This window comes from Pleurodeles waltl, chromosome 7 (genome assembly GCF_031143425.1).
Source record: "Pleurodeles waltl isolate 20211129_DDA chromosome 7, aPleWal1.hap1.20221129, whole genome shotgun sequence".
Classification (NCBI taxonomy): Eukaryota; Metazoa; Chordata; class Amphibia; order Caudata; family Salamandridae; genus Pleurodeles; species Pleurodeles waltl.
In genome coordinates, this window is record NC_090446.1 from 1,082,431,121 (window position 1) to 1,082,448,634 (window position 17,514).

The 17,514-nt window shown below is 44.0% G+C and overlaps 1 protein-coding gene across 3 annotated transcripts in view; it reads left to right on the top strand.

The window, feature by feature from the left end:
* MMD (monocyte to macrophage differentiation associated) overlaps window positions 1–16,592 on the top strand; it is a 153,940-nt gene extending 137,348 nt beyond the window's left edge. For 2 of the 3 annotated variants that reach the window (XM_069200023.1, XM_069200024.1), the window contains exon 8: window positions 14,781–16,592. In XM_069200023.1, coding sequence (XP_069056124.1) covers window positions 14,781–14,984 — 204 coding nt within the window. In that variant the 3' untranslated portion in view covers window positions 14,985–16,592. Of the gene's footprint in view, window positions 1–134; window positions 280–14,780 lie in introns of all 3 variants that reach the window. The other variant, XR_011194192.1, reaches the window with a different exon arrangement.
* Window positions 16,593–17,514: the final 922 nt, after the last annotated feature.

The following is a 17,514-nucleotide window of genomic DNA, read 5'->3' on the forward strand; positions in this document are numbered from 1 at the left end:
TTTCTCACATTATACATTAATTTGCAATGCACCTCTATACATTTACTGCACTCTATTTACTTATTTAGTCATTGGTGGGATGGGGAATACCAGTCTGAGGCCGAGTCTTTATCCTGGTGAATTTTTTATTTTAGCAAGGGATAACTAGCTGCCTCAAAACTGAAACTGAATCCTCCGGAAAAGAAACCCCTATCAAAGTCAACATCCAACACTAGATGGCAGGAATTTGCAGAGTATTGGAATCTTCAGCACTAATAGCTGCAAACCAATAGTTATAGGGTAAGTAATGTCTTCCTTAAAAAAGCACACAAGATTGTGTGTATGGCAATAGTTCTAATCCAATTGCGGAAGCAGTAAATTTAGTGTTCAGTGCTAAATGTTAAAAATAAGGTATCTCTGGCCACTCCTAGAATCTTGTTACCTCACACGAATGCTAATCGCTTACTCTGGATCTGTGTTAATAGGGTTTTGAAACCTGAGTGGCAGCTACTTTGTTGTGTATAAAAATCTTGGCCAAAAGTTAATTTTAATACTGTTAGGTTTTCCTATCTATGTGATATCTAACTTGCACCATCTGTGTAGATTTTTGCATAGAACTTGAAGCAAGGTGAATGTTGCATTGGAATAAATTGGAAGTTTTACGTATAGTTATATGCCTAAATATGTGATGCCTTCTAGGAAAGCCTTGCTTTCATCTAATGGATAAGAATAAGGTAGCCAGTGAGACTTGGAATAGTTTATCTTGAGGCCTGGTACTTTGGAAGGTGTTAGTAAGACATGTATTGAAATCTAAGGCTTAGTTAGGAAACGGAGAACATCATCAGGGAACAGTGCAAGTCTGTGCGCCTATATTTATGGTGGGTTTGGCAAGAACTTTCAGGACGATAGGTTCCATTGGCAAAGCAAATTTTACGGCAGAAGGAGGGCATTTGTGCCTTGTGCTTATGGTAAGTGAATTTATCTGGGAGAGTGTGCCATTCCCCTTAGCTTTTACAGCTGGTGCCACAAAGCTGGCTAAAACCTAGTTCTTCATTTTGGGGCACATCCTTGTTTTAGCCAGGAATATGAGCAGATTTTGCCAATGGACCATTGTCGGAGGTTTTTTCTGCATCTAATGATAGTAGGATCATTTGTGTGATGATCTTTAACAAAGCCAAACTTGTGAATGGAGGTTAGCAAGGGTATGTCAATGTTGGACTGTAATAGAGGCGAATATTTTCACATCATAGTTGACCAAGGCTCTTGGTTGATGCAGTGCACATCATTCAGTATCCATGCCTATTTTACCATTAGGTCGGTCTTAATTCAGATCTATTCTGTCACTGAGCCTGAAGTTAGAAAATGGTTATAGACTTTGGTCAATGGCTATATTAGTAAATCTGCTTATACTGTATAAAATGTAACAGAGAAACCTTCGGGGATGGGCCCTGTGGCTGGGGAAGGCCTTTTCTGACTGTTCTAACCTCCTTAGGAGTAAGTTGACTTTTGAGTGTCACAGAGTCTAATTGTTTCCTCACAAATCAAGAAACTTCTCTGTGTAGTGGTCTTGTAAGCCCTGTATGTGGTATAGCTGTGAATTATTAGAATGGCATGCATTCAGGAAATTCACTTTGTCATTATTGCAGATGATGCTATTGCTATCTATTACTATCTTAATGTAATTTCTCACCTGGTCTTTTCTCGAGTTTGTAAGCTGGAATTCTGTATGCTTTGTTGGATATTTTTAAAATTAGTTTTTATTTTTTTATATATTTATGATCCAAAGAGAGGTCATAGTCATGCGCCGTGTGCTCTAACCCCTACGGATTCGAGAGGAATATGCACAGTATCACAGAAAGAATGTACGACACAGCTTAAGACACAAAGACATTCGGTTAGTATGTAACCATATTAAAAAGGCATTTTATCGCACCTCCCTCCTCCAGTCATCTCCAATCTGTCTACCAGTCAGGCCGAGTGTTGTGGCAAGGCTATCCTCAGCAGACTGCAATCCATAGTATGCCCTCCACCACCTCTATATCTTGTAGAATTTACAGTTGCAGCCAATACTATGGTATGTAACCTTCTCCGCTGCCATGTAGGGGTCCATACCTTTTCTCCACTCATGTATGGTGGGTATTTCTGGCACTCCCCCGTACCTGGTCACATCTCTTTTGGCCACCACTAGCCCCAGGGCACTAAAGAGGAGCTTAAAGCGTGGGATATCCATGTTGTTCGGGATTCATAACAGAACATCTCTCTGGCAAAGTTGGAGCGAGACCTCCAGTACGGCTGAAAGTTCTTAGATCATTGTGTTCCAGTAGGCTTGTATGTTGGGGCAATCCCATATTGTGTGCATAAAGGAACCTATTGCTTCAACACATCGCAAACAGTGTGGTGAGAGCACTCTCCTCATGGTGTGCAGTCTGCGGTGGTCATAATCGACCATGTAAGGAATTTTGAATTGTATCAGGCATTGGTGTGACTTGATAGTAACCTCCTGCGGCAACATCAGCGCCGCCTCCCAGTTTTTTTGAGGTTGTCCACATCCTGTGTCAATCTCTCTCTTAGTTGGCCTAGTGTGTCCAACATATTATTGTTGATAGTCCTGTATGTTTGGGAGTCCTTGGTTCCCTATTAGTCTTGGTGAACACGGCCTGAGGAACTGGATAGTATATGTTCTGAAACACCTATAGGCCCTCATTATGACTTTGGAGGTCTTTTTGTATGACCGCTGAAGCTGCAGGCGCCGAAAGACCACCCTATTACGACTGATTTCTGAATTCTGCCCGAAATTGGGTGGAATTCCGACACCAGTCATGCTAGCGGTCAGCATTGAAGAGGTGGTACCACTGCGGGCACCGCCACACCAAAGGGATGCCGCATGCCGTATTATGACCCGTAATACAGCGTGACGGTGCGCTGCCAGTGGTGGAAGCGCCGGGACCCGTCCCTTCCCGGACTATTTCCTCTATGGACGACATAAGTAGATCGTCCGATAGGGGAGGAGGTGTGTGTGTGTGTGTGTGTGTGTGTGTGTGTGTGTGTGAATGTCATGAATGCGGGGAAATGGGGTGTTTGTGGGTGCGTGTGAGTGACTGTGGATGAGGTGAGGGGAGTGTGTAAGTGTGGATGGGGTGGGTGGGTGGGAGGAAGGGGGTGAGTGCATAAGTGCGGGTGCGCGAGTGAGTGCATGAGAGCAGTTGAGCGGATGGAAGGGGTGAGTGCATGTGTATGTAAGTGGACGGGGAGGGGGTGCATATTTGTATGAGTGAACGGGGAGATCGGGGTGAGTGTCTATATGCGGTGTTGGGGAAAGGGGTGAGAATGTATATATGCGCTGGGGGAGGAGGGAGTGAATGCGTGGAGTGAGTGTGGTGTTCGTGTATGAATGTTATTGTGAATGGGGGTGTATGACGCAAGTGCATGGGTGTTTGTGTGTGGGGATATGTGGGTGCATGTGTGCGGGTACGTGGACATGCGCGAGTGTATCCTGTCACCGAAATGACCACCAACTTTTTCTGGTGGTGCGATCGCCAGAGAAATGCTGGCGGTCTCCTGCGTCATAATACCGCTAGCGGTATTGTGGGGTCTCCCGTGCTGGAGGTGCTCACTTCCAGCCTGGCGGGCTGCAGAAAAGAGGCAGGACGGGCAGTGTATCAGTGGTTTGGCTTCAACCAAACCGCCAAACTGGTAATTTGGTGGTCTTTACCACCAGCCCATCGTTGTGATCATCTTGAAGAGAGCTGCGCACCCCATCAGGAAGAGAGGAAGTCCCCTCCATCATCCGATGTTGGCCTGGATGTTCGACAGCACCCTACCAAGGTTACAGCTGGCTCAAAGCTCCTTTTGCAATGTCCCAAAGATCCCCAGGTATTAGAAGCCATCCTTGTGGTAGCAGAGATTGGTCTTGCAACCCCTGTGGAGTACAGAGCACCAATTTATCCCAATTAATTCTATATTCCGAGTGGGCTCTATCTTCCCCTGCTATCTGAAAAAGTACCAGAATTGTGGTCTCCGATTGTGAAGGAGTATGTCATTGGCATATAACAATATTTTTTTCTCTAGATCATCCGCTGTTGAGATACAGAACTCTTCCACTCCACAGTGTAGCCTCAGCTTACATGCTAAGGATTCTACTGTTCAGTTTGTTTGGCAGCATGGAAGACCACCATCTCCGTAAGTGTGTCCAAATAATAGCCTCATGTTGGTGTTGGTGTTGGCCTCATCGTTCTTTCTTTGCTGATCACCGCAACACAGAGAGAGGATCACAACCAAGCACAGACTGTGGTGTAGTCAATGCTGATGCCAGTGTCTGCAGTCTTTAGCGGTGACCATCATGGATTTGGCTGTGGGGATTTACATCCGAATTTGGTCTCAGTATCCCCCAGGTTATTGATCTTTCTTCTTTTAGAGATCTTGTTTCGTAGTTATTCCATATTTTATGATCTAGTACCTCAAAAAAGGCAGGAAGGAGTCTATTTCAGGAGACAAGCAGCTGGAGGTCGGTAAGGAACACATCTTGTCAGCTCCCCATCCTGGCCACACCCCCTCTTATCAAGTTTCAAAACAAAAGAATTTGCTGCTTTAATTAAAGTTTCTTTTGGAGGGAAAGCATCACCTAAGAGAATCATTTTGTCAACTATGTTCTTATAACTCTGGATTTAATCAGATCCAGGCATTTCATTTCTAAGTGAATGGTCTTGTGCATTATTTTATCTTTTGAGAAAACTGACAAATTCCTTTCGGGAAGATCAAAGGCCCATTCCACAATAGGAACCGTGGCCACTTCACACCTTTTAACAAATGGCAATTTCAGAAAATACAAGATTGCTACTTGGAGATCTGTTTGTGTATTTACTAGACATTACTGTTTGGTTCAGACTACAGAATCTGTATCCAAGTGAGTAAATCCTCCTTGAAAGAAAATTAGGTCTCTTGCTTGCACACTGCAGCTTGATATTTAGTTTGTTTCTTACCTGGCTATGTTTAGCATCCGAGGTAATTCTTGGTTCACTTTGTCATCTACCAGTTCCTATATGAATTCTGGAGAATTTTTCATTTCTACATAACACTGTTGTCAAGTGCCTTTTAATGCTAAAAGTATTATAAATTGGAATGACAGGTCGCTCCAGTAATTTGCTATTTAGTAACTGCATGGTGTTAGTGTTAGCTAGTCACTAATTTGCACATACCCCAGCAATTGCCATCAATCCTTTATATCAAAATGTTTATCCTCATATTGCTCAAAAAGCTTTTTATAGGCTTGATGAGTCAGCATTGAAGTACCAGTTTTGAATTCTACATCTCTTTCAGTTACATAGCACTTGGAACTGCAACTACCTTGACTCCCCATACCACGTTCCTCTTCACAATGTAAATTTTTGCCTCCATTTAATGTGCCATCTGAAACCTGTTGTATTAGATGGGGTGTGTGCTTACATGTTTGAATAAACATGGCCAATGGGAAAACAGTATTGTTCGAGGCATGTGTGGCTTTAGGCACACATGCTGTGCATATTCTTGCCATCTAGTGTTGGGTCCGGATGTGTGCAAATAATTTTTCTTCAAAAAAAGTCTTTCAAGTCATAAGGTATTGTGGCTCCTCCTCTTGGCAATAATGAGTATAATAAAAACGTCCTTGTTTGTTTTCTTTCCACCATCAGGTTCAGTTGTGTGCTCTGGGTCAAAACCATTGCGGTGCTCTTTTCTGTGGACACTGTTCCTTCCCTCCATTGGTATTGTATTCCCCCTTACTTACCGTCTCAAATCGATGCTGATTACTTTGCTCGATTGAGGTTTGGGTCACCCAGAGCACCTCTTGGTTCTCGCCTATTGGGGTCTATTCCAGTTCTCCATCGTTTCTCTTCACCATGCCTCAAAGGTGATCGAACTGACACCATTTTGATATTGTCCTTGCTGCCACTCGAAATATCCTTGGACTGATCTCCTTCAGGTCTGCAGTCTGTGCCAGTGGCCAAAACACAAGTCTACCTGCGATGCTGGCCGCTCCTTACGCTTCAAAAAGACTCTTTGCGACGATCGTGCTCCTCAATTCGAGATGTTGCGTCGGGGCAGAGACACCCTGGGCCCTTTTGGTCCCGAGGCTGCTGATGAAGAGACTTTTTTTCCCCTGGAGAAAGTTCTGGCTTTGACCTTAATATCAAGGACCTTCCCCCAGTTCACTAGTCCATGAGTAAACCCACCCCCCGCCAGACATCGCGCTCATCTTCAGTCTTCAGCAAAGGGGCACTCAGCCACTCTGGAACACCAGAGACAGGCTTTTGGATGGCCACAGCCTTCTGGCCATGGTTTGCATGGACAAATCATTTGTACGCCCTGCCCAGCAACAGCTCGCCACCGAAGAAGCCTTCAAGGTTGATCACTTCGGCGGCGCCCACCCTGACACTCTGCACTAACCGCATCCACCACAGCACCGTCTGGAATCTCTACCCTAAAACCGACGGCACTCTCTGAGTTAAGGATTTCAGAGTCAGCAATTAAGTCTGGCTTAATTAAGCCGCTTCTCCTTAAGAGAAGTAGCAGCGCAGCTCAAGGCAGAAACACCTGGTCGTCCACCCCCATACAGGCTGCATCCTGACCCACCTTTCGGGCCCTGCTGCTCCACCCTCAAAACGTGGCTGTCCTTCGAGGAGGCCTAGGACATTCAAGTTGCGGTAAAACAATGCAAGAAAGCAGATCAGGCTACCAGCCCCTTAACCAATTCACCACCATCACCTCGCCCTGTTCCTCAGCCTTCCCCCTCCCTGCCTGCTACTCCAGAGGTCACTCCTACAAGACCACTTTAGGGGTTTCCACACTCACATGGCTGAGGTGGGGATGATGAACACATTTGACACTCCCCCACAGGGTGAGCCATGAGCCTCCTACGATGTAGACCCACCAGCGGAAACAGACTCAGACTTTTAACCAACTCCCTTCCCCCCCCCCTCCCCCCTCCCTCTCCATGAGATGATTCCACATCCTTTCAGGAACTCATTAGTAGAACATGCCTCCTTACATAAGGTGGAACTCCACACTTCAAAGCCCTCTCCTCAATGCACCGCTCCACTCATTACCTCCCCATGCCCAAGGGCATGGTATGTCACATCCGTGACATTTTTAATGACTCTGTCCCTGCCAGGGTTATAAAAACTAGGGTGGATGAAAATTATAAAGCCTCCCATTCTAACTCCATCTATATTTGTGCTCAGCCCCCACCCAGTTCTCTGGTAATCACCACTGCCTGTAAGTGAGCCAACTTCCAAGCCATCAGGAATGCCTTGCCACCAAATAGGGAAAGCAAACTCCTAGATCTGGCAGGGAAACAGGTGGCTAATTCTGTCGGCCTTCTTGCCAGATATGATTGTGCCCACTGGGATGAAATGGAGGAGCTCCTTCAATACCTCCCTGAAGAGCATAGAAAATGGTGTCGATAGATAGGTGAGGGCAAACTGTTCTCAAACACCTCTGCTCGCTGTGTCCTAGATGCAGCCGACGCCGTTGCCAGTCTGGTAAATTCTAGCATTCTGCTACACAGACATGGATGTCTCGTATCTCTGGCTATAAGATGGAAGTCCAGCAGTACCTGCTGAGCATGCCCTTTTATAGCACCTCTTTGGTCTACAAGTGGACCAAGCTTTAGAAAAATTTAAGAAAGCATACAAAGACATCCAAAGCGATGAGGACACTGCAAACACATGCTCCTAACAGCTCCTTCCACTGCACCCCTTCCAGTGGAGGCTTAAAGACCACCTCCCCTGAAGCCTCCATGTCTTATCACTGCACCCAGGGCCAGCAATCCTCTCCCATGGGTTATTTTATAGGGCCTTATAGGGGCAACAGTTCCAGAGGCAAGGCTAACTCCTCAAATGGAACTACACCCGACATGAAAACCTTACTTGCCTCTTCTTCCCCTTGACCACACAACACCTGTTCGGGAGCACTTACAAGGCTTCTTTCCCACATGGCAGACCATCACCTCAGACCAGTGGGTAATGGATGTTTTCCAACATGGTTATTGTCTGGAGCTCACTTCCACGCTTCCCACCATTCCATCTCTCAAACACAGACTCTCACTGGAACATAAAAGTCTGCTGATGGAGGAGGTCAAAGCCCTCCTCCTCAAAGGGGCTATAGAACCCGTCCCCCAACATCAGCAAGGTACTGGATTGCACTCAGTGTACTTCCTAATATTAAAAAAAGAGCATTCCTTCTGGTCCATTCTGGACCATAGGCACCTACATGAATTCATCCTGTTGGAGTATTTTCACAAGGTGACCCTTCAGGATGTCATTCCACTTCTCCAGCAAGGCGACTCTATGGCCCTGCTTGACCTAAATGATAACTGTTTCCACATACCAATACATCCAGCTCATCGCCGGTATCTCAGATATGCGGTCAGTGGAAAACACCAGTTTATGGTGCTAACCTTTGGAGTCACTACAGCACCTCGTGTTCACCAAATGCCTCGTGGTGGTGGTGGACTGCACACCTGCACTGATAGAGCGTCCACGTTTTCCCATAGCTGGATGATTGGCATATCAAAAGTACCATCCATCAGCAGTGCCACAAACACACATAGATCACAGTACATCTGCTTCATCGCTGAGGGTTTACTGTAAATGCCTCACCACCTCCAACCCCTACTATTCTCAACTTGAAGGCAGGCATAGCCTAGCCATCCTTCCAGGATCCAGTGTTTTCAGGCACTGATCCCTTTGTTTCAAGCAAATCAAAAATTCACAGTCATAGCAGTTATGCGCCTCCTAGGCATGATGGCCTCCTGCATTGCCTTAGTAACTCATGCCAGACTTCACATGGGTCAGTTGCAAGAATGTTTAGCACAACAGTAGTTTCAGGTGGAGGGTCATTGGGATGATCTAGTGTTGATAAGCCGCTGCACTGATCATTGTCTGCAGTGGTAGAACATCAACAACCTGTTGCAAGGACGGCCTTTCCTTGCTCCACTTCTGCAAAGGATTGTTCTAACGGATGCCTCTCTTACAGGATAGGGTGCACACTTAAAGGATCTGACTGTACATGGTTAACGGGAGGCCCAAGTACCAGGGCCTCCACATCGACTACCTCGTCCTTCTAGCTGTTCACCTAGCGTTCAAGGCTTTCCTACCTCACTTGATAGGCAAGGTTGCCCTTGTCTGGACGGACAGTATGTCAGCCATGTATTACCTTCAGCAACAGGGAGGGGCACACTCTCCACAGCTGTCTCAGATATCCCAGAGCATTTGGTGTTGAGCTGCCTGCCACAAAATTCATTTATTAGCGGAGTACCTTCCGGGGACGGAAGAACCACCTGAGCTGGATGTGGCAACATGTCCACAAATGAGCACTCCACTTGCAAGTCCTCCTCCGTTACTTTCACAGATGGGTGTTCCCACAGATAGACCTGTTCACAACAGTAGAAAACACCAAATGCCCAAACTTCACCTGCCGGTTCCCACACCCACAATCCAGAGGCAATGCACTATAGATAAACTGGTCAGGGATATTTGCCTACGCTTTTCCTCCTCACCCTCTTCTTTCATTTGTGGTTTGGAGGCTTCAGCAGACGTCCTTCACATTCATCCTGGTGGCACCCACAAGGGCCTACCAGTCCTGGTTCATGACTGTTTGAACTCTTACTGGCTCCTCACGAGAGGCTCCCCAACAAGCCAGACCTTCTCACACCTAACCATGGTGAAATCAGACACCCAGATCCCTCAACCTTGCCATCTTGCTCCTGAGGTCATAGACTGTGGATACCTTAATCTTCAACCTGAATGCATGAGCATTCTCGGGGATGCGTTCAGACCTACCACTCCTGCTATGTGGCCAAGTGGAAGAGACTTGTCTGCTACTGTCATTCTAAAGAAATTGACCCATTGAAAGCCACAATACAAGACGTTATCTGTTACTTAATTCACTTTCAGGTTTCTGGGATAGCCTAAACCTTCAGATGATTGTATCTATCTGCTGTGGCTGCTTACTCTCAGAATAGACAACACATCTCTCCCTTCAGGATATTGGTTATTAAAGCTTTTATGGAGGGCCTCAATGGTCATTCCTCCCGAGGTCCCACCGGAACCCTTATGGAATCTCAACATTGTACTCACAAGACTCATGGATCCTCCATTTGAGTCCCTTGACACCTACCCCCTTCAGTTCCTCTCTTGGAATGTGGCATTTGTAGTTGCTATCTCCTCACTCAGGCATGCCAGTGAGCTTCAGGAATTAACCCTGGAATAACCTTCCTTCCAAGTGCGTAGGGATAGGGTTGTCCTCCGCACCAAGCCCCAAATTCCTCCCTAAGGTAGTTTCTCACTTTCACCTTAATCAGTCCATTGACCATCCCATTTCTTTCCCACAACCTGACTCAGTTGCGGAATGGGCTTTCCCTACTTTAGACGTAAAACAAGCCCTTCTGTATTAGGTTGATCGAAACAGACCATTTAGAAAAACACAACAACTTCTGTGCTTCTCCAAACGCCACAAATGAAAGGCTCTATCCAACAGTTAAATGCATCTAGACATGCTATGCTAAAACCAAGAGGACTCTACTCATTCTTCCTGCTCGGAAGAAAGGAACCCCTGTAGCCTTCTTGGAGAGCATGCCAGAAGCTGATATATGGAAAGCAGCTACGTGGTCCACACCACAAAAAATTACTATGTGGATGTCCTAGTTTGCCAACAAGCTAATGTTGGCCAGGCAGTTCTTTGTACACTCTTTCAATCTACTGCAACACCCAAGGGCTAGCCACCGATTTTGGGAAGGCTGCGTTAGTCTATATACAGCATGTGTATCTACACCACACATGTCTCAAACTGAAAATGTTAGCTTCCCTGTAAGCATCATTTCGTGACACGTAGTACTGCAGATTTACATGCACCCACCCTCCTCCCTGGATTCCGGTGGCCATTGCAGTCTCTTACTTTGTTTTTCATCTAACATATGAGTCAATGACCATGCACATTATTTCCAGGAGGGGGAATCACAATACTGCATGACTAGAAAGACGTATCCGCACACATCTGAGCCCAACACTAGATGGCATGAGTATGCACAGCATGTGAATCCACAGTTTGATATGCCACAAACTGATGCTTACTGGGTAAGTAACATGTTCCTTACAGTGCCTTGGGGGCTTTAGATTGCTACTTTCATGTCTTTGTACACAGAAATAAACAAATATTTGTGACTGAAAATGTATTTTGTGCTGAGTATTTGTATTGTTCTTTATGCTATCATAACTTAATAAATGGCTCATGTATGTACCTTCTGGTTGCAAATAATGACCAGGATTTTTGAGACCAGAAAGGTGTTTTTTTTTCTTCTTGCAAACACTTGTTTATGTATAGGTCAGTTCTAAAATTTACAAAAAGGGTTCATAATGGGTCACAACCCTGCCTACCCCATTACTATTCATGAGATAGGTTGAAAATTGTGACTCACTCTGATTGGAAGCCATCACAGGAGTGATGGTCAAATAGGATCAGCCCTGGTCAAGCAGCAACCACATTCCTTGTCAAGGTAAGACACTTGCAAACCCAAATGAACTTGTGCTCAAACCCTGGTAGCTTGGCACAGAGCAGACAGGCCTAAATTAGAGGCAGTATGTAAAATAATTATGCAGCAGTTTAAACAGTGAAAACACCACACAAAACTGATTCTATGCCACCTTAGGAAAATAAGGTAACATTTAATAAAACAAGACCAAAACAACAAAAATGAAATCTGTAGAACTGGAGTAATGAGTTTGTAAAGAATTTAGTGAAAATGTCACCAAAAAGCAGAAAGCACCAACTCTGGATATTTGGTCATGCTGGACCACATCTCAAATTCAAGCTGACTGCAATAGAGCGCAGGTATGCTACAGTCCCCTGGTTAGTCCTGCTGAAGTTTTTCTTTCTCAAAGTGTCCTGTTCGCGTTGGAGAGGGCTGTGATGGCATGAGGGGCATTGCGGGAGGCTGTCTGCATAGCGCAAAGAGACGCAATGGGCAGACTGGCTTTTTTTTTTTTTTCTCTTTTTGCATTGACGGTCGTCTGCAAGTAATCAGTGCTGAAGTGCGAAGAGTTGGGCTGGCAGCTCTTTGATGCAAGTGGCAAGGTCTCGGTGCAAACAGGCCCATTTGCGGTTGTGAAGAGGCCATAAGCTTGATTTCAGCTTACTGAGCCACACCAAGGATCCAGGTCCTGAGGGACTCCACTTGGGGTGGGGGGGGGGGGGGAGGTCAGGAAGTAGCTGCAGTTGGGTCCAGGGACTTGTACAGGATGTTGGAGAACCATTTATGTCCCTGAATCTCAGATCAGGAGGCCAGAAGACTAGCCCTTGGAGTCACTCTGGTATCCTGGGTTCAAGATGAAGTTGCAGGTCCAGTTATTCTTCCCTAGGCAAGAGGGCAGCAGGTTAGCACAGCCGGACAGCAGTTCCTTCAGAGCAGCAGTCCAGAAGAATGGCAGACCTTGTAGCAGCCCAGTAGTCTTTCTTCCTGCCATAATATCCACAAGTTCAGAAGTGTACTGCAGATTTGCTGACTGAGGTACAGTATTTGTACACAGTTGTGTCTTTAAAGTGGAGAGAAGGTTCTAGAGGCATGTCTTTGAATTGCACAGGTGCCCTGCCTTGGCTCCAGACTAACTACAGGCTGTATGCAGCCCTATGTGTGGAGGCAGGACACAACCTGCCAATGATGGCCCATCCACTCACATTTAAACTCTCCATTGTGTGTGGCTGTCTAGGAAGAATACACAAAGTCCAGCTTCACCCACTCCTAGTCATGTGACCCAGAAACAGGCTGCAGGCACCAAATGGCTAAGGCAAGAGCATGCAAACTTTCTAAACGTGGCATTTTCAGAATTGCAATTTAAACTCTGGCTTCACCATAAGTTATCATCTTAAATTGTGATTGCAAAGACTCCAAACATGAACTGAATTTCCTATTCCCTATTGGAAATTGTACTTATAAAATGTAATAAGGAAACGTCGGTGTCATCCTTTGGGAGAGGTAGGCTTTGAAGTAGTGAAAAACGAATTTAAGAGTTTTTCACTGCCAGGACTTGTAAAACTTAAAAGTACATGTCCTACTTTTTATATACATTTCTTTGTGCTCTCTTGGCTGTCCAGGGCCTACCCTTGGGGTGACTATGTATTAAAAAGGAAGGTTTGGGCTACTGAAGTGGGTGGCACAATCAGTGCTTCAAGCCCACTAGTAACATTTAATTTATGTGCCCTGGGCACAGGTAGTGCCAATTTGCTACAGTCTTACAAATAAATCAAATGTCAGTTGGGTATAGCCAATTCTACCACGTTTTAAGGAGAGAGCACAAGCACTTTAGCACTGGTTAGCAGTGGTAAATTGCACTGTTGTAAGGCCCAAAAAAACGAATTCAAGAAAATGGAGGAGTAAAGGCAAACATTTGGGGATGACACTGCAGAAAGGGCCAAGTACAACACCTCTCTACAAAGAAAACGTTTTTTATTAAATGCATCCCATTTCTAAAGTTTGAGTATTGGCAGTAGTCCCCTGTACGACTGCCTACTTCCAAACAACTTTTTTTTTTTTAAAGATTCACAAAGGAGAAGGGGAGCCATGGATAATCCTTTCCTTTTGCAAATGCCTTTCCACCCCAACTCAGGAGTCTATATTTCAGAATACGGTTGCAGAACATTGATACATCTCATACTGATTCATAATATGCAAGTAGCTCCTAAAGCACAGTCCTTCCAGACTTCAAATTTGCAATCATTCTCAATCCTGTCAAAGAGGTGGGTAAAATTTACTAACTACTAAAATGTTTTTCATACAGTCAAATCCTGTTTTGCAGTCACAAACACACCAGTTTTGCAAATCTCAGTACCTGCAACCAGAAAATAAGTTTACACATCTGTTCGACAGTCTCAAAGTATTTTGTGTAGACAGATAAAATAAGGTAGAGGTGCCAGAGGATCAGCAAAAAAGGCACAAGATAAGTTGTCTCATCGGACAGCTTATATGTCACCGATTGACCTAAATAGTGCATTTTTTGTGGTGATGGCATCAGTGTGGTTAAATGTAGAACATCTTAATGTCCCTTGCGATTCGGGCTTGGATAGCACATAATACTAAGACCCCAGCACTACTGCATCACATGCTGAATAAAGACTAACCATTGAAAACAGAAGAGGGGCATTCCCTGAGAGGGGGGTCTCTTTGTGCTTGTACTATAGAACCAGTGTTGAAGGTTAATAAATAAAACGGTGCTCGTAGCAATGTTGAAATGATGAGTGTGACTGGCTTGCTGAGATATTACCCTATCCTATGTGGTAAAATGATGCTTGAGTCCAGTGAGCCACCACCAGCTTTGTGCAATATTTTGACACATTACAAAAAGGCTGTACCTAAAATGTTGTTTGCTTTTACTTTAAGTGAGAAAACTAGGTTGACTGGAGACTGTATGACTAGTAACTTAGGACCTGATTTAGAGTTTGGCGGATGGGGTTACTCGATCAAAAACGGGACGGCTATACCGTCTGCCATGTTACGAGCCCGTTATAGCCTATGGAGAACGTAATATGGCGGACGGGATGTCTGTCATGTTTGTGACGGAGTAACCTGCCCGCGAAACTCTAAATCGGACCCTTTGTCGCTTTGCGTGCAGGACTATTAGCAGTTTGTTGATTTTTCAAGGCGTGAAACCTGGTACTGCTTTCCCTCCTTCCTTTTCTACGATGGAAACATTTAAACTTTACATGGATTACAATTTTTGAAATATGAGTGTGCTCTTATTTTACTAAACGTCATATTGTATCCATTTTTTACACAGAATAACACGGATGGGCTCCAGGAACTCGCCTGGGGAGGATTGATTTATTGTTTGGGAGTGGTGTTCTTCAAGAGTGATGGCGTCATACCCTTTGCACATGCAATTTGGCATCTTTTTGTAGCAACTGCTGCTGCTGTGCATTACTATGCCATTTGGAAATACCTTTATAAATGCTCCTCTGCTGACCTGATACGGCACATATGAGAACATTCGCTACCAAAAGTATTATGGGACTAAGCTGTGGAAACGAAGATGGATGTGATGGAAGTGTGCACTGATTTGTGTCGATATCAAAGCACCTTTACTGTGAGGTGACGTTTTTGTTGTAACATGGTGTCGTGAGTTGAACTCGGCTCAGCAAGTGAACAACAAAAACTGTATCCAGAAACACCATTCCAAATTAAGCCTTTGCCGCTGGTAACCGTAATCTGTTCCAGTCATTACCACATTTTCCCTGACGTGAACTAGACGCCAGCCCAAAGGGTTAATTACAAAAGCTTAAGTTTCGAACTGGCTACCTGATGTTTACAGAGCAAATCTTTTCTATTTATAGATTCATTTTACACATTTTAAATTATGGATTTGTACTAACGACTGTCAACAGTTCAGATAATGTACCTCAGTTTGAATGTCGGCAACTAACAAAAGTTCGCTTCTTTCACTTTCTTAAACCGTTTTACAAAATGAAAATGATCTAATTTTACAGGCACTTCCATTTTTGTAAGTAAACTGATGTAATATGTGCAGCATGAGGTTCTGCAGAGCACCAGTACATTCCAGACATGAAACAGTTAATTGCCAATTATTAAAAGAACGATTTCGTTTTTTTCTGTCAAGCCACGGCATCGGCAGGCAGCTTGATGAAGTACACTTTGAATTCACCTTAAATGTTTTGCCATTTATGGAATCGTAAGTATTTAAGAGTTAGCACGTTAGAATCGATTTGTTTTCCTTCGAGCTTCGAAGGTTGTTGAGAAATTATACTTGTTAGCAGTATTAACGATTTCCGCTTAATTGTTAAAAATGCATAAACGGGTCAGTATCGTGGATTGCCAAATTTACAGTCGCTCTGTCCTGTTAAGTACGCTGGTGAATCTATCAGTAGGCAGGTTCTTTTGCATTTAAACATGTTGAGAAGAAACTCGCCTATTTCCTTCCATGTTGATAAAATGGATTCTGGTAACCAGACAAACTATGCTAAAGAGAATTCCTGTTTTTTCCAGTTCAGCCTCCTTTTTCAACCCTCATTTTATAAACATCTTACATTAAGATGATCTTACATTCATATTCAGTTTTTTTTTTTATTATTGGTAGCGTTTGAGAATATCCTGTTGAATTGTTATTTTTTTTCCTCATTGTTTCCTGTGGCTACACAGCTGTGCACGCCAGAGGGACTAGTATGCATTTTTAAGTGCAGTTTTCAGTTTTGTTTAGTGTTCGGCATGTTTGAACACATTTTTCTGAGTGAGAGAAAGTTGAAAGAACCAGTTGAAGTTAATCGGCAAAACAGTATTAGCTGATAAAACCAACCGTCTACTTTCAAGAAGTATGTATACACGAAAAACAGCGGTATCGTGCCAGTGAACGAAATGTCTAGCTCGTACTATGTATTGAGTTTTGTTTTGTTGTGTTAATTTACGAGTACAGATGTTTCAATCTAAAACTGTTCGACCACTAAATCTGTAGTTGCTGCTGCAGACTTTGTATTAATTGTAGTGTCATGTTATTTAATTCTTACAGTGGGCCTAATTGCCAACCTGTTTTCTGAAGCATTAAAAGTAACAATTAAATAAAATCTAAACGTTGTGCGCATTTTTAAAATTTCTATGCTGTTGCTGTAATTTTAAATGTAAAGCATTTTTCTATTTTGAAACCACCACCAAAAATCTGGAAACTCTCTCTTTCCTGTAGGTCTTTTATTAAATTTACCCTAACTTATCCAAGGACTTGTTTTACAGAACTTGTTGAACTAGAGTGCCCTCAAAGCACCAGGGTTTTTTTATGCACTGCTTTAGAGACTAGATGCAGGAACCATATTTAGCTGTTGTTGTTTTGCTTCTGTTACCTCTCGCCGTAGCAACGCGTAGTCATAGGTGATGCTCTAAGAGGGTGTGGTGTTCTCTTGATACTTTGATAGTGAAGTTTACAAAGATTTTTCTTTGAGCTCGTGGCAGTACTCCAACATGAAATCCATAAACAGAATATCAAAGGCCATATGTATGAACACTTTTTCCCATAGACACAGAATGGGTAAAAACCTTTGCTACATCTCGCCCCAAATTCTAGTTCTCTCGGATGCATTCTTTTTGCAACAGCTCTGTGAGACTTGTGTAGTAAGTACATTAACATATACACTTATATATCTACTAGTAAATATGCCACAAAATTAAGCATATGCATTGTACAGTGTTATTCTCGCACAACTCCAAACAGTATTGTAACAATAGCTTCACTCAAGGTGGGAGAGAGAAAGAGGGTTCCCGTAACTATAGTTCCTCCCACGCCTTTCCTTTCAGGCAGTGAGGTGTGTAAAAAAGAACCCAATATCTTCTCATCGATTTTCATTTGGCCATTGATTCTGCAAATGATGCATTCACAGATGGGTCTCCATAATAATTTGAAACATTCATCTTGGCCAGTTACTGTAGTTTGCCTCCAGATGCACACTTTGGCAACTGCTAAGGACATTACTATCTGTTGATGTGTGTGTCTAGATAGCCCCTCCAGGTCTACA